Genomic DNA, 21,342 nt, shown 5'->3' on the forward strand with positions numbered 1-21,342 from the left:
TTCATTTTTCTTTCGTTTATGAATATAACGTAAGAAAAAACCCTAATAATCACGGGATATGCGAGCACTTTCCAGATATGTTCCGAACACATTATTTAACTTTTATAAGTAAACTTTTAAGTTTACGCTTAAACATACCAAATCAAATACAGCCATTTTAAACGTAGGGTATGTATGTTTTCGTATCTTTGTTTACGGCGATAGGATAGACGCAATCATTATGGATTTTTTTCACATAATCCCTGGACAAAACACCATTAATATCGCCAAAATAATGTTAACTACAACAAAATACATCATGGTCTTAGTACTCCCGCGTGAGACGAATGTTGTAAAACTACTTTCCCAGCTAAGAAATATGTCGAACGCTAACGGCCCTGTGGTTAATCGAGCAGACCTGGTAGTAGTTCTCGATTTGCAGACTGGATGGAGAATCGTTGAGACGCGAATAATCCGGGAACCAGTGCGGGATAAGCCATACAGTTGTGTCTATGAGTTCTCTGATATTGGCACTGACACTAAATTAAGACGGTTCAGACATTACTTTGTCATCAGCTCTGACATAAATTGTTGCCTAACCTAACAGAAATATCAGTGTTCAGAGACGTTGTGCATATCAGGGATTTGCTGTTTCTTTCAAATGGATTTCTTATTTATAAACATGTGATGGATTTGACAGATGTTGAATTAATAAACTAATATCGAACACTTCCGAGGTAAGATTTATTTACTTAAAAGTATTATTTACATCATGAACAATTGCACAACGATAATATCAATATCATTACATTGACATGTAATAATATATGTCATGTTACCCAATTGCTCAATAAAACAGATTTTATTATCGTACTATATAATAAGAATAATTTTATATAAGCTATCAATACGATTCCGTTTGTTTTTAATATTGATGTTGTTTTGTTTTGATAATAATAATAATAATAATAATAATAATAATAATAATAATAATAATAATAATAATAATAATAATAACTATTATTATTATTATTATTATTATTATTATTTCACCCAGTAAGTTTTATGTAAACTATGAATGATAATATGACTAAAAAATTAAATATGACCGCCATACTTACCAAAAAAAAGTTAATTACTGTTGCTGTACGGATTAATATTTGCCTGCAATTCGAGATTGTCCATGATAGAATTACTTACAGTTAATACTCTCGACACCGTTTCCCTGATACCACTGACATCTGTTTAACCTTTCATATTTTTTTTAGCCATGCTCTGTGAAAAGGTGGTTTAATTCATGTGGGTTGAGTGTCGTCTCAGATTAGCCTGTTCAGTCCGAACAGGCTAATCAGGGACAACACTTTTCGCCTAAACTGTATTTTTGCTATGAGGAGACATTCCTGAATCCAAATACAACATAAAAGCGGCAAAGTGTCGTCCCAGATGTCCGCACAGGATCATCTGGGACGACACTGTGCGCACATGCATTAAACCCCCTTTCACACAGCACGGCCCATTTGTAACAGTATAAAAAATTGCACACTTGAGCGTAAGCATTAGCAAAAAGTTGTGTTTCATCGCAAGCACGGCTTAAGTGATATTAAATACAAAGTGTGCATAGTTTGTGCGATTTTTATTTGCCTTGGCTAGTAAGGTGAACCGTTTGTAAATTTATCAAATACAATTTTCGGAAATCGTTCATGTTACCTTTATGTTTTGCCGATGATTTCAATTAACCCGTTTTATTCATGTAATATATTGTAATTCTGTGAAATTTGTTCTATATGTTAGCGTTTGCGTTTGTCGTTTATCTGTTGCAAAATAGCAATATTTCGTGCGAAAAATGCCAAAAATGATCGAAAATTGAATCATATTTTTTGTTAGTAAACAGCTATCGACACTGTTTGCAGAATCTGCCTCCGATAAGAGTCTTAATAAGCCGGCGTCGCCACGGGAGAGTCTGCTCCAGACTGATATGCCCTGCCGACATAAATCATGCGCGAAATTATTAATATATACGCGACCTGCCATAAATAATACTGCGTGCTCAGGCAAATGTATCCCGTGGTGACCAAATACAATCCAGCTGGCGGAATTGTTGCGCATATCAATAGATAGCCCTCTTTACTGACAAGTCGAATTATAAATACGTCGGTTAGTATCATCATTATTGTTATCTTGAGTATATTGTCTAATTATAAACCATTTAACGCTGCAATTAATTTTCGTGTATACTAAATTTACTCTTGCTTTACAATTCTTAAAAATAATATGAGATAAATTGGAAGATGTATGCCAAATATGACATGAATGCGGAATGATATTTTGTCAATTTTATTAATTTAAAATTCAAAATGTTTCCGAATTCGCATTCCGAGCTTCACATAGAGAAATAAATTTCATTGCTATAAAGTTAGTAAAACGTCTCAATGCTTACTACTTTTCTTCAGGAATTAACTGACTTGACCTGACTTCTTCAAAAGATAAACTCAGCGAGATGAGCATCCGAATATTTTGTTATTACAGTAACGTTTTACTTAGGTTGCCCAGTATCCCCACCGGCGTTAATAGTTTTTTCTGGCAAACTTAGGCGTGCTGGCCAGTGAACGCATTTGAGCGTCTTCCCTAACTATAATGGCCGACTGTAACAGAGAACTCACTATTCGGTTGTGGTGGATTATGACGGTTGTAAATACGTTGTTTAACCCATTTATGTCTAGTGGACTGTCCATTCCTTCTAAATTGGATCAAATTATTTCCGAAATTAGCGATGTATAGCATATTTATTTCTATATTTAGAATATTTCTTACAGAAATTCTTTAAACAAACAGCGCAGACCCAGATGAAACGCCGCATCATGCGGTGTCGCCTCTGGGTCTACGCTGTTTGCCAATGCCTTTTGTTCTAGACGCTAGGCATAAATGGGTTAAGTCTGGAAAAATAGTAAATAGCACAAACGCATGATCCTGTTGTGTTTTTTCATAGTCCCCCCCCCCTCCGCACACACACGCACGCGCGCACGCATGAACCGCACAAGCACGCACACACACACACGCTAACTCACCCACACAATGTTCGTATCTGGTACAATTCTTAAATTATTTAATTTGTCTATCGGGGATGATTAACAGCTACTCATGAGTTATTTCATATATTGATTTTTAGAGTGACAAAATGGCTTACTCATACGGTGTAAAAAAGATCTGCTTAACTTTAAGATAATTTCATATTTGTGTACATTTAAGGTAGCGCACCTCTAATGGGCACATATCCAAATATAATCTAATTAATTATTTTCTTAATCAGCATCATTTCACTGAACTACATGTACATGCAAATTTGTAGGTAGGCTTTCCATGCTTTTTAAAAAAATATACCGATTTTTTCAAAACCACCCCGAACGCTCGGCTTTTGTCCAGTTTATTTTCACCCCTGGGGTATATAAAAGTTCCATAATTCATTCAAATTTCCAAATATGGGCATGCAGTTGGTGTGTACAGATGCTGTAAAGGTGTTTACAGTTTAAACAAGATGAAATTAGTATTCTTTTACAGACATTTATTTTTTACAACTTTTTATCTATGGAAGAGCGCCATGAAATGTAAGTGATTTCAGCCAAGTAAAAATTGGGTCGGTTAAAAACAAAGTGTCATAAAATTCAAAATAGTATCATTTAAGTCATATTTTAAACTTAGTTTTTATAGAAACACTATATACAGCAAAAATACCAAGAAATAGACAGATTTACCGTTTACTTTTTGAAATAAAAATAAAAATGCAACATGCATGGTTCGTATTTTCAACAGTAAATCACCCAATTTCGTCATAACGTTGTTTTAATTTTAATAATTGAAGAATGTGCATAAACATTGCAACATATTTAACAATAAATATAGCTTATATGCCATATTAAATCAAATTACGTTAGAAAATAAATAAAACGCGTCGCAAAAAAGTATACGTCGTCGGCAGGATTCGAACCTGCGCGGGAATATCCCAAAAGGATTTCTAGTCTTAACCACTAGGCTACGGCACCTAAAAGTAGGCTCTTCAACATTCGAAGAAATCGCGGGAAATCATTAGAGGTGCGGTACCTTAAATAGCCAAGAATTTTAGTTGATATCAAAAGAAGGATTTTAGCAGCAACTGACTATTGTGTATCCTGAAAACGAACAAAGCTGCCCTGTCCTAAACATTGATCAACAGTCGCATTAGCCAACTCTTTTAGCGTCGCATGTAACATAACAAGATAAGTATTGATGCAAAGCATCAAAGGGCGTTGGGAATTTCAGTGTAAAAGGCACTCAACGAAGTTACATGGAACGATTTTTTTTCTACTGTAAATATTAATATACTGGCCGATTATTTTAAACAAAATAGAAAAAGATACTGGTATAACCATTATCTATGATTTTGTGTTATAACCCCCAAATAACCATTATCTATGATGTTGTGTTATTACCCCCAAATAACCATTATCTATGATTTTGTGTTGTAACCCCCAATAGTTCATAGTTTATTTTATTTACATTGGTTTCCTATTTTTACTGGCATCCGTGTGCAGTTTTCATTAATGGAACAGAACTGTGTAGGTTTTAAAAAATATGCTTCATCTTGTAAGCGTAATTTCATATTTTTCTCAACTTCAAGGGAAGATGATTCTGAACTTATTCTTACGTTGCTCATTTACGATAGAGGTTGAGTACTAATTGATATGAAAACACTGTAAAAGTTTTAATGTGTTTACGAACCCCCCCCCCCATCCTCTCACACATATATTTCATGGGCATGATAAAAACAAAAAAATGGTTACAATAAAACAGCATATTTATTTAAACTAAAATGTCTACATCAAAACAAAAAGTTAACATAGAACACAAATAAAATAGTTTGATTCTACTGGGGCTCGAATCTTGGGCCTCTCACATACGAAGCGAGCGTGTAACCACTACACTACGGAACCGCTTGAAAAATCACCTTCTAACTAAGATATTAATAAGTGACTGTAGTGTAACGGTTATCAATTCAAGCAATAAACCGTGTAATCGCTGTCGTCTTGTTAAATTGAAGAAAATACGCGTTAACCAAAACTCGAACAGCAAACGTCTGCGCTATTGTTAGAAAAACCACAAAATAAATATATTTTGATTATGTTTTGTTTTTATACAAAACCAGAAAGTTTCACCGGTTCGCGTATTTGCCCAGTCCCTGTGATCTTTTATTATTGCCCAGTCCCTGTGATCAGTTATTAATTAAAAGGCACAAACTGCAGTACTTATTTACACAAAAAATCACTACTATGCAAGATATTCTGACAACAAAAATATATACATTGATCCGTAAAATAACTTCTCCTTCGCATAAGCGAAAAAAAGCGTATTACATACGAGTCGGCTCTGAAGTATGTTCCGTTGTTCTGTTTTCGACAATCTTTGTTTGAAACTCTCGACCGCTTATATACATGTGCGAAAGGAAAACAAAACGCGACTTGGCTAATAGGTTATGAAAAGATACGCTCGTATTACGTTGCGAGAATGCAATGTTAATGCAAGATACTCGCGATGTCCTAAATTAAACATGTATTCAAATTGCCACGTGATGCGTCGGCAGGGTTGATCAGTGCGAAGATTTAACCCATTCATGCCTAGCGTCTAGAAAAAAAGGCCTTGACAAACAGCGTAGACCCTGATGAGACGCCTCATGATGCGGTGTCCCATCAGGGTCTGCGCTGTTTGCTTAAAGGAATTTCTGTAAGAAATATTCTAAATATAGAAATAAATATACTAGACCACCCTAATTTTGGAAATAAATTGATCCAATATAAAAGGATGGGAGAATCCACTAGGCATAAATGGGTTAAAGTTCGTACAGGCAATTCACCATGCGTATGTTCATGCGAATTCAAGACGGACACACATTAATGATGTGATCAAGGGCATTGAATTCTAAGTGAAAATTTAGATAGAAAATTCAAGTATTATAGGTACTTCGTGTTGATTTTCGAAGATAGAGCATATTTCTGTTTTCTGGGTTATTAAGATATCGATAGATACCGGGTTGATAAAAACACCCAATATCAATCCTTTATCGACCTCTGATGCGGTATCGAGGTGCCGAATGTGAGGGAAACGGTCGTATCACATACAATGTAACGCGAATTTGTTTTTTACACTGTGTTAATGTATTTGGCAGATTACGAAATGAGACGTTTTGAATAATAATGCTATTAACCCTTTGAGCGCTGGAACCGGAATTTGAAGGCCTTTGCAAACAGTTTGGATCCAGATGAGACGCCACAAAACGTGGCGTCTCATCAGGATCCAAACTGTTTGCTATTCTGATAGTATTCTTTGAAAAAAAAATCGAAGAAAATGCTAATTTTAGAAATTAGCAGACGACAAATTTCCCAGCATGCAAAGGGTTAAAACGCACGCGATCAACAATTGTATAGCGTTCTTTTTGGCTGTACATCCTTTGTTTTACAGAGACTTTTCGTTTCAGAAGTATTTAAATGCTTATCTAATTTCAAAAGGGTTGGTCATTGACGTATTTTTGTCGATATCCTCACATGTTAGTTCGCTTACCACAATACGCGAATGAAATAGTTTATCTGCATGTCAATATCTGTGAAGTGATTAAGTCACATATAACAAATCGGAATTTGAATATTAAGGAACACATTCTTTTCTTTGAAACGGGTAGACGGTCAATTAGTTCACGGCATAGTTGGAATGACTCGGGGAATGTGGGAAATCACTGGCTATCTTTTGACCAATATAATGTCAATCTAGACTGAACAATCCTTAATTTTGATACACCCGTAACGCTTCGTATACAAAGAACGGTTTCAAGAACAGCGCCGTTTCTTACTTCAACTGAGTCGATTAATATCCAAATCACAGTTTAAAGGACAATTGATGGAAAGATATAGTAAAGCGTAATATAAGATAACGTTTCAATAATATAATACAATATGATAAAGTATCGTATCTTATTACTTTGTATTGTACAGATATATCATTCAAAATTTGGTAATAGTCAGTTTTTTCCAGAAGCTGAGAGTCCAATATTAAGAACTGTTTAAATTGTATGCTGTATGCTCAAACTTATTTGACATGCTGCTCCCTAATGTCTTGAATGTTCTGTTTCGTTATCTACTTCTTATACATGGAAAACATCATTCATAATAATGATAACAATGATAAATGATAACAATGATAATGATGATGATGATAATAATTATTATTATAAACAGTAAACAATGAGTATTTTATGGTGAAGTTGCTAATAAAATATAATATTGTAGTGTAATGTTATGTCATGTTGTGAAATTTATAACCTAATGTACATTTATAATGAAGTATATTGTTGTTGTTTTTAAATTACGCCCATAATATAATAGCTGAAAATAAGAACACTCGCATTAAAATATTCTAAAGGCGTATCCAAGTGCCTTTAAGTTGATTTCCGATGGTCTACCGTGAAATCGGTGTTCATGCGCGGAGTAATCCGGTCATTATTCACGCCGTCAAAATTGTCATCTTCATTGTGTCCCGTTGACTCACTGGGGAAGAATTTAACTTATTGTTTATAACTATTTAAGTTTCAATAAAACAATCGCGCAGGACAGTTTGATTGTGAAAAGAATGTGTGCATACATCTGGGAATGATTTATATAATTTAACAGTAAATGCAGAGTTATGTGTTTAGTGCCTATGGAATAAGACTTGATACCAGTCGCGTGTACATAACTTTATTTGCTATCGGATAAATTGGAAGTTAATAAGAAGGTAATTATGGCAATTATTTATGGTAATTAGAAACCGTTAATTGTACTTTCAATCGGGCTTTACAAGTGCCACCAAATGCGAAAAAGTGAGGTGGGAATCGCGTGTTACATATTATGTTATTACCAGTTTAATGACCAGATGAAAACCTTTAACTCAATAGATAGTCGCCTTTTTTAGTATAAGTATTTTAAATTTAAATGATCTCGTCGAACGTTTTGCTAAGATAGTTGAGCGGCATTTACTTTTATCCAGCTTTTAAAGGCGAACTTCTACGTAAAGTTACCAACCAAAAAGTTGTAATGTTATGCAGTTAAACGCTCGCTCGAGTTTTGTAAGTACACATGCATTGCAATAGTTTGAAAATAGTGTGTGAATAAGTAGTTATGAAGGAATGTAACCCTTATTTTCGTTTCAGGTCGTACATTCAAAAGGAACATTACATTTTTCCTAAAATATGTGAAAACGGCTTTCTTTAACTAAGGCATGTTGTGTTACTTTAGGTAGTGCGTGATATTTTATCTGTGATATAATCAATAATTAAACACAACACATAAACATGAATCTCAGAATATGGCTCAATGCGGTGCTACTGTGTGTTTTGATATCCGGCTGGATCCGGTCGATAGCTGCCGGCGTCCACGACGAGGACGACGAGGATAAATTAGCGTCCTCGCGACGCCGGTGTAGATGCAAAAAGTATTTCGCACAAATCAACAGAGATCCTTAATAAACGGTTAGACGCGTTTGAAAACAAGTTTGAAAACTATTTTTCGAGTTCTGGGAGTAACAGTGACTTAAACAGAAACGCTTCAAAAAGTGAAATTCAGTTTAATATTCTGACTGAAAATATGAATGAAACTAGGAACACGCTTCACAAAGAGAGCGTGACATTAAAGCGGCTGCAACACCGCATTCAGTCACAGGCAGTAACCATAGACAATTTAAACGCGAACTTTGACGCATTGGAATCTATTGTGAACAATCTCTCGAGAATTGTGGACAAATTTGAATGGACGATGCGAGCGAATCTGGAGGCGAGGCCTGTGGATGCGCCGATACCGCCCCATCTGGTAGTTCCCACAACACAGTCACCGATATACCCACGTGGTAAGTTGATTTTTTGTTTTACTGGTTGATTTCAAATTTCTTACTCCCAACTTTGAGTGTATGTTGAGTGTATTTTTTATTAACAGTTCCTCTTTACTCGCTTAGAAAAATCTACGTTAAGATTCACTTCTCTTGTTTTTTTAGAAACGTTAAAACTTCAACGTCTTCCTTCTAAAGCTTAATAATTATAGATGCGACATAGAGCAAATAACACCATGATGATGCTTTCCTCAAATTCTTCTTATCAACTTTCAACATATAATATGTGCCACTTTTATATGCGTTATTCTTCTTACAGTTACCCACTTTCTCCTACTTATTAGGAGAAAATGCGCCTGCACCTCCTTTTCCTTAATATGAGACGCATTCTGAGAAAACTGGGCATAATGCATGTGCGTAAAGTGTCGTCCCAGATTAGCCTGTGCAGTCCGCACAGGCTAATCAGGGACGACACTTTCCGTGTTTATATATTTTTGTTTAAATGAAGTATCTTCTTAGCAAAAATCCAATTTAGGCGGAAAGTGTCGTCCATGATTAGCCTGTGCGGACTACACAGGCTATTCTTGGACGACACTTTACGCACATGCATTATTCCCAGTAATCTCTGCTGGGAGGAACAGATTTATTTAAAGCAGACTTATGCTCCATTTTGGTTCTCCGATTCTGTTCCTCCATGTTTGTTATAAACAGAACTGTGAAAATTCTAAAGTAAATGAGCCGAATATGATTAACCCATTTATGCCTAGCGTCCTGAAAAAAAGGACATTGCAAACAGCGTAGACCCAGATGAGACGCCGCATGATGCGGCGTCCCATCTGGGTCTGCGCTGTTTGCTTAAAGGAATTTCTGTAGGAAATATTCTAAATATAGAAATAAGTATACTACACATCCCTAATTTTGGAAATAAATTGATCCAATTTAGAAGGATGGGAGAGTCCACTAGGCATAAATGGGTTAAAATCTTACGGGAAAGTCTGGATAAAGAGATTCTCCAGCTGAATTGGATTTGTACAAGACTGATCACTTTTCAAACTCGCATAATGACTATCCACAATATTTTGAGTCTAGTTGCATATATCGGGACATTCGTTAATTCGACATGCATGTCGAATTAAATTATATTTTCACCGAAAATATTTCAATAAATTTTAAAAGAGAATTAATTTCATGAAGGAAATTGTTGTTTATAGCAATTTAAACTATTTTTTTTTTACTTATTTATTTGAATGGCATTAAAATAAAAAAATAAAAAAATATGGAATCGACAATATGTACGTCCTCAAAGGAATCGCTAGAAAATGTTTTGACGTTTACAAACACTTGATTCTAGTAATAATTGCAATATTATTATTACATTTTGATTTAAAAATGAGCATTGTAAGAGGTCATTTGCTGGCGATTACTGTATTTTTCTTTTATTAAATATTTGTTGAGTGGTTCGTAATGACCCGTGCTAATGTGTTATATCTTACATTATCTTACTCGTGAGGGGTTAATTACCCATCTCTATCTCTTGATATCTGCACTGGAATTAAATGGAATGGCAGCGATTTCTGAATAACTTTCTGTCAATTAACTTAAATACCGATGGATAAATAAATGAGCCGCGTTCTGAGAAAACTAGGCTTAATGCATGTGCGTAAAGTGTCGTCCCAGATTAGCCTGTGCAGTCCGGACAGGCTAATCAGGGACGTCACTTTCCGCCTTAATTGGATTTTGCTAAGAAGAGACTTCATTTAATCAAAAAACGTCATAAAAGCGGAAAGAGTTCTCCCTGATTAGCCTGTCCGGACTGCACAGACTAATCTGGGACGACACTTTACGCACATGCATTATGGCCAGTTTTCTAAGACGCGACTCAACTATAACCGCATGTTTGTGGTTGAGGTTTACCTCGTGGAGTAATAACCGGTGACGACAACGTTGATCTTTTCTCCTGCCCATTTCGTGCTACGATGTATCGTTTTTCGAAGTGGACAATTAAGTTACAACGTCGATAATTTATAAGATGAGTAATTGCAACTCATTCAATGTCTTCAGTATGAGTAAGCTCCGTGATTGTTTTCAATTCATGTCGACTTTACAAAGACGTGCAATACACGGCAAATTAACTGTGTTTTATTATTAAATTTATAATGTCTCACAATAACCCGTTACATTAGAATATTTTTGGCATTATATACATTTAGAAGAGACTAGATCTGAACCGCATAACTAACACGTATTTATTTAACTTGTTAAAAACATGTTTTATATTTAGGGATTTTTATTTTACTATTTTCACGCATTCTTTATTCCCGCCCTTGAACTTTGATCTAATACCGTAACCCATTTATGCCCAGTGGACTCTCCCATCCTTCTAAATAGGATCAATTTATTTCCAAAATTAGGGATGTCTAGAATTGTTATTTCTATATTTAGAATATTCTACAGAAATGCCTTGAAGCAAACAGCGCAGACCCTGATGAGACGCCGCATCATGCATAATTTTTGTATGTTATAAGATGCGCTATAAGTCGACACACACACTATACCGACCTAATGACCATGTTTAAATCTCGGCCTCCAGAAACATAAACATCTTTCAAAATTCCGGTCCTTGTTACATAAACCACATGTTGCTATGTGTTATTTTATAAACATTGTCATAGCAATCATACCAAAAAGATTCGAACAGAAAAAGAACACACACTTGTATAAAATATTTCATGCTAATGAACCGGATGCATTTTAGATAAGTGAAATTTGCACACTCGAGACAAAAATGTTGTTGACATTAAATTTTAACCTCCTTAGCGTTGTTGCATTCACGGAAGACGCGTATTTGATAAACAGTCAAGTAATAGTTTACCAAAGTGCATAATCTTATGAACGACTCTCGTTCGCACTATACCATTCTGTGTTTAAAGCGATATTTGAGAGAAAATTTTACATATAGAATGCTTTTCATATTGATAGCACAAAAGCATTTCTCAAGTATGAACAACTACCAATACGTGACAATACCGACTGATATACTTCTTTTAGATCAAATACAATAGTTGAGCGTTGAAAAAGAATACAACATTCTTTTAACTTGTCCATCCAATTTTCTCCATAGCGGACGAAAACTAAACATATAATATGATCTAGTGCGATTCTCTTTTGTACAAACACTATAGTGTTGAAAAATAAGATGTATTTATGATCAATGTCAAGTGCTGTTAGTTGTAAGCAACAGCCGCTTCGACACAATCACGCACTCATTTCTGGTCTGGAAAATATGAGCGGTAGGAGCCGTGTTCTGAGAAAACTGGGCATAATGCATGTGCGTAAAGTGCCGTTCCAGATTAGCCTGTGCAGTCCGCATAGGCTAATCAGGGACGACACTTTCCGCTTTCATGAAATCTTTCGTAAAAATGTCTCATCTTAGCAAACATCAAATTTTGGAGGAAAGTGTCGTCCCTGATTAGCCTGTGCGGACTGCACAGGCTAATCTGGGACGACACTTTACGCACATGCATTATGCCCAGTTTTGTCAGAACGCAAATCATATATAAGTAGCAATCATTCAACCCTCAGCTTTAAAAGTTATAATCCAAAGGGCCGTCACAGCAAAACTTATCAAAGGCTGTGGGAGTCCGTTTATATGGACTAGAAAATATATATAACGGTACAATGCAATTAAAAACATCAGCGCATGAATCGTAATATAATTACTCTACCCAAAACATATGATACAAACATACAGACTTCATCAGTGCTGGCAGTTACAAATGTTATTTCTTCAATATAACTTCCTGTTAATCGTGAGCTCTCATGATCTTCAATACCAAAAGTTTCGAGATTGGAGGCGTTTCTTCTTAGTACAGAACACGCCACACCTGTTGGTTCCTTTGATTTAGTGGCAAATATATCCTTCACATAGACAAGGATCGAACACGAATCAGTTAAGATCAATGTTTTATCCAAGTCCCAATACACGAAGCTGTTATTTTTGTTTGTACAAACGCTGGTTTAGAACTCGAATCAGTTGCAACATCAGTTAAACAACTGTTTCATAGACAATGCTCATCATTGTCCCGTTTAGCGTTAAAACATGAACCCATAATTAACGGATATATGTTTTAACATTTAGATATTTTATTGATGGTTCATGCGGTAGAAGAAAGTGGTTGCTCTATTAGCACGCGTTTGTTGTGTAGTCGGCTTGTCTGACACACGCGTTGAACGAACTGTGCATCTTAGTGCTGAGGGCGGATCTCGATTTTTAAGTTAGGTCGTCCGGAATTACGTCCGTACGTAATGACTAGACTGTATCGCATCTTCTAGCTCTTATACAGCTTAGTACAGAACCAAGATACATGCTGCCTATGGCCATTCTTAGCCTTCTTAATTAATTTGGCATTGCTTGTTACCCAAATTTGGGCCTTTGATTATTATGGCCCCCTTCGAAGAAGAGGGGGTATATTGTTTTGCTCATGTCGGTCCGTCCGTCCGTATGTCCGTCCGTCCACCAGATGGTTTCCGGATGATAACTCAAGAACGCTTAGGCCTAGGATCATGAAATTTCATAGGTACACGACTCGCAGATGACCCCTATTGATTTTCAGGTCACTAGGTCAAAGGTCAAGGTCACGTTGACCCGAAACAGTAAAATGGTTTCCGGATGATAACTCAAGAACGCTTATACCTAGGATCATGAAACTTCATAGGTACATTGATCATGACTCGCAGATGACCCCTATTGATTTTCAGGTCACTAGGTCAAAGGTCAAGGTCATGGTGACTCGAAACAGTTAAATGGTTTCCGGGTGATAACTCAAGAATGCTTACACCAAGGATCATGAAACTTGATAGGTTCATTGATCATGACTGGCAGATGACCCCTATTAATGTTCAGGTCACTAGGTCAAGGTCATGGTGACTCGAAACAGTTAAATGGTTTCCGGATGATAACTCGAGAATGCTTACACCAAGGATCAGGAAACTTTATATGTTGTTGATCATGACTGGCAGATGACCCCTATTAATTTTCAGGTCACTAGGTCAAGGTCACAGTGACTCGAAACAGTTAAATGGTTTCCTGATGATAACTCTAGAATAATTAGGCCTAGGATCATGAAACTTCATAATTACATTGATCATGACTTGCAGATGACCCATATTGATTTTCAGGTCACTAGGTTAAAGGTCAAGTTCACAGTGACAAAAAACATATTCACACAATGGCTGCCACTACAACTGAGAGCCCATATGGAGGGCATGCATGTTTTACAAACAGCTCTTGTTTGAAATAAGCTCTTAAACCTAAATTTCAATACCGATTCTCATAAATGTTGTGACTGAAACCATGTTAAATCTGTCTGTATCGACCAGCTTTATATTGACATGCCATAAGTGATGCATAAGAATACAGTCCAATCGGGTTTGCAGCAAAAGACTAGGGCCGTGTTTGAATATTTTACGATTTTCCTTTCACGAGTGTTTGCTTTAAACCACAGTAAATAAATAACTTAAACATATACCAATATATAAGATTTTTTTAAATTCATAATTGAATTATATACACCCAGTATGATGATAAAACACTGACATTAGAAGACAAGTTATTCTAAATGCATATACCACTTAAACTAAAGTTACGTTACGACCACGTAATCAATATTGTATATTCATTGAACCATTATTTATAAATAATGTCTATATCTGGAATAGCGAAAGCCTGAAATACATCGGATGCAGTTTCAAGTGTCTGAGAATAAGATTTGAGCATCAACAGTATTTACAGATGGCACCACGTGGTAAAACCTGTCTGGGGAGATCTTAATGATTCATATTTATTGTTTTTATGAATCTGGAGATTAATATTTCAGGAGATTTGGTGAGGATATTTGTGATCATGAGGCGATTGCATTAAATCCCAAAAAGGAAGTTAAATACTTTTTGTAAACTTCTTGTATATTAAAGAATATGACAAACAGCATAAAATGATAAAAGAAATGTGCACTCTGCATATGCACTTCGTAGCATAGAGGAAGACGTTATAGTAATAGTCGCTGAAAACAAATGCTGAATGAAAATTTAAGTAGACACATATGTGTTCTTGTTTTATATTACCACGTTACATTTCAACTGAGCAGTTTGCAGTTTTTGTATTGAGAGTGCTTTGAACTGTACATGTACATGGGACATAAAAGGAGCAAAAAAGCATATTTTGTAATATTGTATATAATATATAATATAATATAAGTAATATTGACCTTATTATGATGAATTACCAATGTAAGCTTCTTATACTTTCTTTAAAATTTACATTATTGTGAATACATTAAGAGTCAATGCATAATATTTTATAAAACGGGAATGGTTTATACATAACAAAAGAGCGTTTAAGGTTACCTATTAACCCATTGATGCCCAGTGGACTCTCCCATCCTTCTAAATTGGATCAATTTATTTCCAAAATTAGGGGTGTCAAGTATATTTATTTCTATATTTAGAATATTTCATAAAGAAATTCGTATAAGCAAACAGCGCAGACCCAGATGAGACGCCGCATTATGCGGCGTCTCATCTGGGTCTACGCTGTTTGCAATGTCCTTTTTTCAGGACGCTACGCATAAATGGGTTAACATACTAGTAACATACTCAGAAAATACTGTGGCGTTTCTAAAGGGTAATGTGTGTATAACGTTTCAACTGAATTGTTTTACCACTTATGTAAAATGATTTAATGAAACAAGCATGTTCGTAAACACAGAACTTGTAATTAAATACTGAATGTCCATTGTTCCTTTTATAACTTTTATAACTTTGCTTTTTAAAATGTTATACAATATAAATTAATCTGTGCTATTTATAAATTAATCTGTGCTGTTTTGGGTTTCAGATTAAATAATCACGAATTTCGCATAGCAAAGAATCCACAAGAAAAAGGAAATATCAGAAAAACATTTCCTGTTTTTGTTCTAATGAATACTTGTCATAAGAACAGACATATTAATATTTCCATTTTTACCATAACGGAATAAGTTATCATGAGCAAAACCTCTCTGAGACTGCCAGACTCCTACTCATAAACACATGAGCGTTTATCAATCTGCTGATAGCAAAAAAGTAAATGCTTTTAGCAAGTATGTTACTGCGAAGGTATTTCTTCCTATAATTAACCTGTAGGCAGAGTGGGTTGTAACTATCTCTCCACAAGTATCTAGAGTTCGTTTGGCAATGCACTGAATTGGTGGAAATTCCTTGACATTTCAATCATGGTGTGCAGGGTATGCATTTCGTTGACACTTGTTGGATACCATTCACACTTCATCAACGATGTCCTTATTTTCGGACATGTATAACCACGGCATTTAAATGAATAACCTTAAAATGAACTCTTGTATTTTAATGACGTGGTACGGTTTTTGACATCGACCATGAATAAGTATGGAATAAGCAAATTCTATAACGAGCGTATTCGAATTGAAACTAGTGTAAACTTGAAGTTGGGGTTAGCAGTCGGTAGCTGAGACAGATAACTGTTTACCCTTTCAGTGCGGGAACCGAATTAAAGGCCTTTGCAAACAGTTTGGATCCAGATGAGACGCCACAGAACGTGGCGTCTCATCTGGATCCAAACTGTTTGCTATTCTGATAGTATTCTTTGAAAAAAAATGAAGAAAATGCTTATTTTACAAATTCAGCAGACGACATTTTAGCAGAAGACAAATTTCCCAGCATGCAAATGGTTAATACTTTCTACTAGATGAATGGAGGCATACCTGGTAGCAGCAGCATGGTTGTATATGCATTCATTTGATGTATGGAGTACACATGTTTGGCATGCCTACTTACCACTCTCCATTTTCTAAATGACAGTGTGATGTTGTTTAATGGCAGGAAATATTCATCTTTGACACAAATATCAACCCTTATTCCAATGTTTGCTGCATCGAAGGAATCAATCTTGGTACCTTTTGTACCAACAAATTACAGAAACATGTATGCTTTTATATCAATTTACATAAGATTTTACGTTAGAGAAAATGTACAAAAAGATGCCCCGTTTTAATGGCCCAACGAGAGTAATTACAAGAAAAAAGATTACATCTCATACTAATGTGTCAATCAACTGTCACGATGATAATGTATAAAAGCATCTCCCTCATATTGTAAAAATACTATAAACAACAAATCAATCAAAAATGTATAAACGCTCATCGTGTTTATTTGGCGTGTAAGCAATATGCTCAACTCCACAAAAACCGGTTTATCACTTCCTGAACCAACTGACCTTAGGCACATCATTTATCATCAATGATGAATGTAATGCTCATTTCTGGTACTCGAAATAAAAAAATAAATAAGTAGAACTAGAATTTATTTCGAAATGCTTTAAATGACCAATTGTTTAGACATGATCTGAGGTCGTGTCTTTGTTAGTTCTTGACAAGCAAGTGCTATTTGGCAAGGTCATGAGAAGTGAAAGTGTGAGAACGAGTTATGGATATTAAAGTACAAGTAAAAGAATCACTTACTTGTACATTCTAATGCAAACTTGACTTCACTACCTCAACCGGAAGTTGGATTTAAGAGGAATACTATTTGGGGGCATTGTTAACCATTACTGAACCACTTGTTGCATTAGTGTTCATTGAATACAATGTTGACGTGTACATGGTGCAAGACGTCAGCAAGACGGCTTTGTTTCATAGTGTTTACTTATTAATGTACCTAAGTACTTAATGCCTTATGAAGAATGTGATGTTTCTCACGCACGTCTAGTATGTGTATAATTACCTCGAGTGGCAATACCAAAATCTAACACGGTTTATGAAATGCAGACACGATTATTCAAGAGTATCTATAGTGCATGGAATTATTTGCTTAATACATGAAACTTTACAGCTGAGAAATGAACGGTAGCAAAAAAAATCTCCAAACAGTCATAAAAAGATGTCGTTGTTATGGTATCAGCTGTAAGTATTCTGAATCATGTTTTATCTCCCTAAAGTCCGGGCAAGTTAGGTTGTTTGCAATATGTAAGCAAGTATCAATATCTTTCATCAAAGATGCCACTGGTTGAAAAACGATCATCTTATCTGCAACCAGACACATTGCCTATTAAAATGCCATCGAACAAAGAATGTGCAAAGTAGTCACTTACGGGCGAAATACTCTTAAAAGCAGGCAGCTAAAGAAGAAAAAACATGCATATTACGTGATCGATTGTTCTCAAAGAATTGTGTCAAGTTAATGTTGTATAATTATGTTTGAAAAATGTGGTTTTATGCCTCCGGATCGAATGATCGGGGTATATTGTTTTTGGCCTGTCTGTCTGTCTGTCTGCCATTGTATGTGTGTGTCTGTGCGTCTGTCCCAAAACTTTAACATTGGTCATAACTTGTGCAATATTGAAGATAGCAACTTAATATTTGGCATGCATGTGCATCTCATGGAGCTGCAGATTTTGAGTGGTGAAAGGTCAAGGTCATCCTTCAAGGTCAAAGGTTAAATATATGGCTTCAAATTGCAGTAGGTAGCATATGTGTCTCACAAACACAGCTCTTGGTTTTGTTGGTTGTTCTTTAATAATTTTTTTATGGAATACAAATCAGTGTTATACTTTCTCATGCTGGTACTGGATTTAACAATTAAACGACATTCTTGCTTATCGTAATCGCAATGAATCCATATATTCACGTTGTTAAGACCATGGTCGGAAAATTACCTTTTTTTCTATTTAAACCATCAGTTGCACTGAGCACGTAATCATTATCAGCTAATTTGACTATTTGTATACAAATAACAACCTGCGTTGTTCGTGATAACGTTACGTGACATTGAGTATGAGAAAGCGAATTCTCTAACACTGAATAATCATCTTCGCCATTTTCCACGCTGCGCCACAGAACACCTGCTTCCGCAGCATTTGTTTTTTCGTTTGTAGTTTCATCAGTGAATATTCCAGAAAGCAATTACGTTTTCGGCAAATCTGTCATCGTACTAATATGTGCAGCTTTGACAGGCTTCATTGACTTGCCATAACATTTTTTTATCCCTAAATCTGTTATAACTTGTTTGCAGACCATGTTTAGTGTAGTAGCGAACTTTGCATTTTCAAAATAGATCTTACTTATGAAATTTTATATAAACTGGTTCCATAATTAGGGTAATATGTTGGTAAAACGTGTACGCGTGTCAGTAATTTGACATGTAAACCTATATTCAAAAAGATGTTAGCAACCAATAGTATGGTTTCATGCAGCATCAACGAAGAAGAGTATTCATACAGTGTATATGAATACATTTTTAGGTCGTTATATTGTATTATTATATCATTATAATTTAAAATAAGTGTAATTTAGGAAATGGGATGTTGCGTAAGTATGGTCGCAGGACTCACACAAGTTATAGTTCAGTATGCATGCCTTGCCCTCGTTGATTTTCTCTCGACTTATCCTGTATAATCCCATGCATGAATGGTTTATCAAAGTGGCTTTCTAAGTAAAATTGTTCTTGGTAATAAGGAATGAGCAATGAGAACATCGTCTCCGATGTGTAGGCGGAACTTCTGGAAAACGTTCGAGCTCAGTGCAAAACAGTACCGAGCGTAAACACCTGCATATAATGTCCCAAGGGAAATATAAACTGTTTATGCAATTTGTTTATAATAGGAGAGAAGAGTAATTGCGAGATTTTTAATGTTTACCTATTCGATCGTCTGCATCGAATAACGAAACAACGTCTTGAATAAAAATTCGAAGCAAACAGTTTGCAGGAACTTTGGCGGTCATTAAATTAAATTCTCATTAAACCCGCTGTCTTCCTTAGCGTTCCGTTTGAGCATGAATTAGTAATCATTGAATAATTATTTATTCGTACGGAACATAATGTTATTTTATTTAAAAGGATGGATACCATAAAGTAAAACAATCTTTACATGTTTGGTAAAACAAAGCAATAATATGGGTGTTGAGTGAACCTGAATTTGGTGCTATCGATATGTGATAAAAAAGAATGAATTATAACGAACGTGTTTGCTATTACTCCTATGCCCTTATGATATTATTTATTATCAATTTGCCAGCAAGATGATACGTTCAAATGTTTACCTCGAGAACACATATGCGGGAGAATAACATGCGCGTTAGTTTTCAAGGTTCACGTACTGTTATCGTTTTACTACAACCGCCAAGAAACAAATAATTATTATGATCAATCGTTCTAATGGTTTCATTTCAGATCAATCTGATTGGTCGAGGCTACTATTAGAACATTTCTAATCATATTCAGTGTTGTGGATAAGTCTGGTGATTTATCTAAATGCTCTGATGGCGTATTCTATCACCAAATACACTTTACATTGCCCCACTTAGCTTTGTAAAGTTGTAAACCACATGCATATTGTTACATTTGTATATTTTATATTGTATGCGCAATCCTTACTTTTAAAGAAAAATGGTCGTCGTACAAGACGAATATCAGAAAAAACACACTCATTTAGCGATTGTTTGCTGATAAAAATACACATTAACACTGATATAAGGAAAATGAACTACAAGTTTTCCAGATATCAACATAAACTTGCTGTTCTTATTGCGCGTTCTGAAGTAGCTAGTCATGGTAGTTGATCTGTTTATGCTGGTTATTCAGTGCAAAGAGTGGACTAGCTTATTAGTTAAATAATGTGCGAATGCAATAATATATGTAAAAGCGTAGAAGTAAAGTAGATGTCAAATACACGCGACAAAATGCACAGACATGCATACACCGTGGTGTAATACTTCATCGAAACGGAAAAATGATTAAACCATCGCTTGAAATAATAAATTTTATCGTGCGCTACACATTTTTAAAACGGTGAATGGTGAGATAAATACTAGTTTTTATCTTTTTTTATATTTCAAAATGATCTGCCCTTGAAAATTATTTTACGCATTTTTGCAACGAAGTAATGCGTGTCGTCCTGCTATGTGCGGGCATCATTCGCCTGTTGAAAGCAGCTGGTATAGAATAAACATTAACGCGCACATTTTGACAGGTGGCACGACTTTAAGTGATAGTATCTCGAAATTATCTCGAAACATATTTGCAGAAACTGACTTAAATTGCTCAATTAGCTATCATGCAAATAACAATTTGCATCCGTTTACAACATAAAACATGGCTGACACATGTACTCTGTGGAACTCAACGGTAGGCTAAACTACGGTGGTTACTAGTTTTGGTATACGAATTTGGGTTACACATCGCGAGGAATTCTCACGGTTTCTGGGTAAATAGGTCGCGAATCAACATAAAAAAAGATAACGTAATTGTCTCTGGTATTTGTTTGTATTTTCCTGCAACAACTGTGAAGTAATAGGTTATCTTTTTTTTATGTATGAGAATATAACCGCGTATGGAATAAGACCAATTTTCGCATGCCGCGTTTCATATATAAGTGTCAATGTAAAAATCAACCACTTGATTGATCTTGGCATCTCATAT

The 21,342-nt window shown here is 35.4% G+C and overlaps 1 protein-coding gene across 2 annotated transcripts in view; it reads left to right on the forward strand.

Annotated features, from left to right (window-relative positions):
- The first annotated feature begins 405 nt into the window (after positions 1–405).
- LOC127837304 (fibrinogen-like protein 1) overlaps positions 406–21,342 on the forward strand; it is a 41,669-nt gene continuing 20,732 nt past the window's right edge. The window contains exons 1-2 of one of the 2 annotated variants that reach the window (XM_052364224.1): positions 406–716; positions 8,186–8,877. In XM_052364224.1, the coding sequence (XP_052220184.1) occupies positions 8,619–8,877 (259 nt within the window). In that variant the 5' untranslated portion in view covers positions 406–716; positions 8,186–8,618. Of the gene's footprint in view, positions 717–7,504; positions 7,771–8,185; positions 8,878–21,342 lie in introns of those variants that run through there. The other variant, XM_052364235.1, reaches the window with a different exon arrangement.

The sequence above is a fragment of the Dreissena polymorpha genome, chromosome 1 (genome assembly GCF_020536995.1).
Source record: "Dreissena polymorpha isolate Duluth1 chromosome 1, UMN_Dpol_1.0, whole genome shotgun sequence".
NCBI lineage: Eukaryota > Metazoa > Mollusca > Bivalvia > Myida > Dreissenidae > Dreissena > Dreissena polymorpha.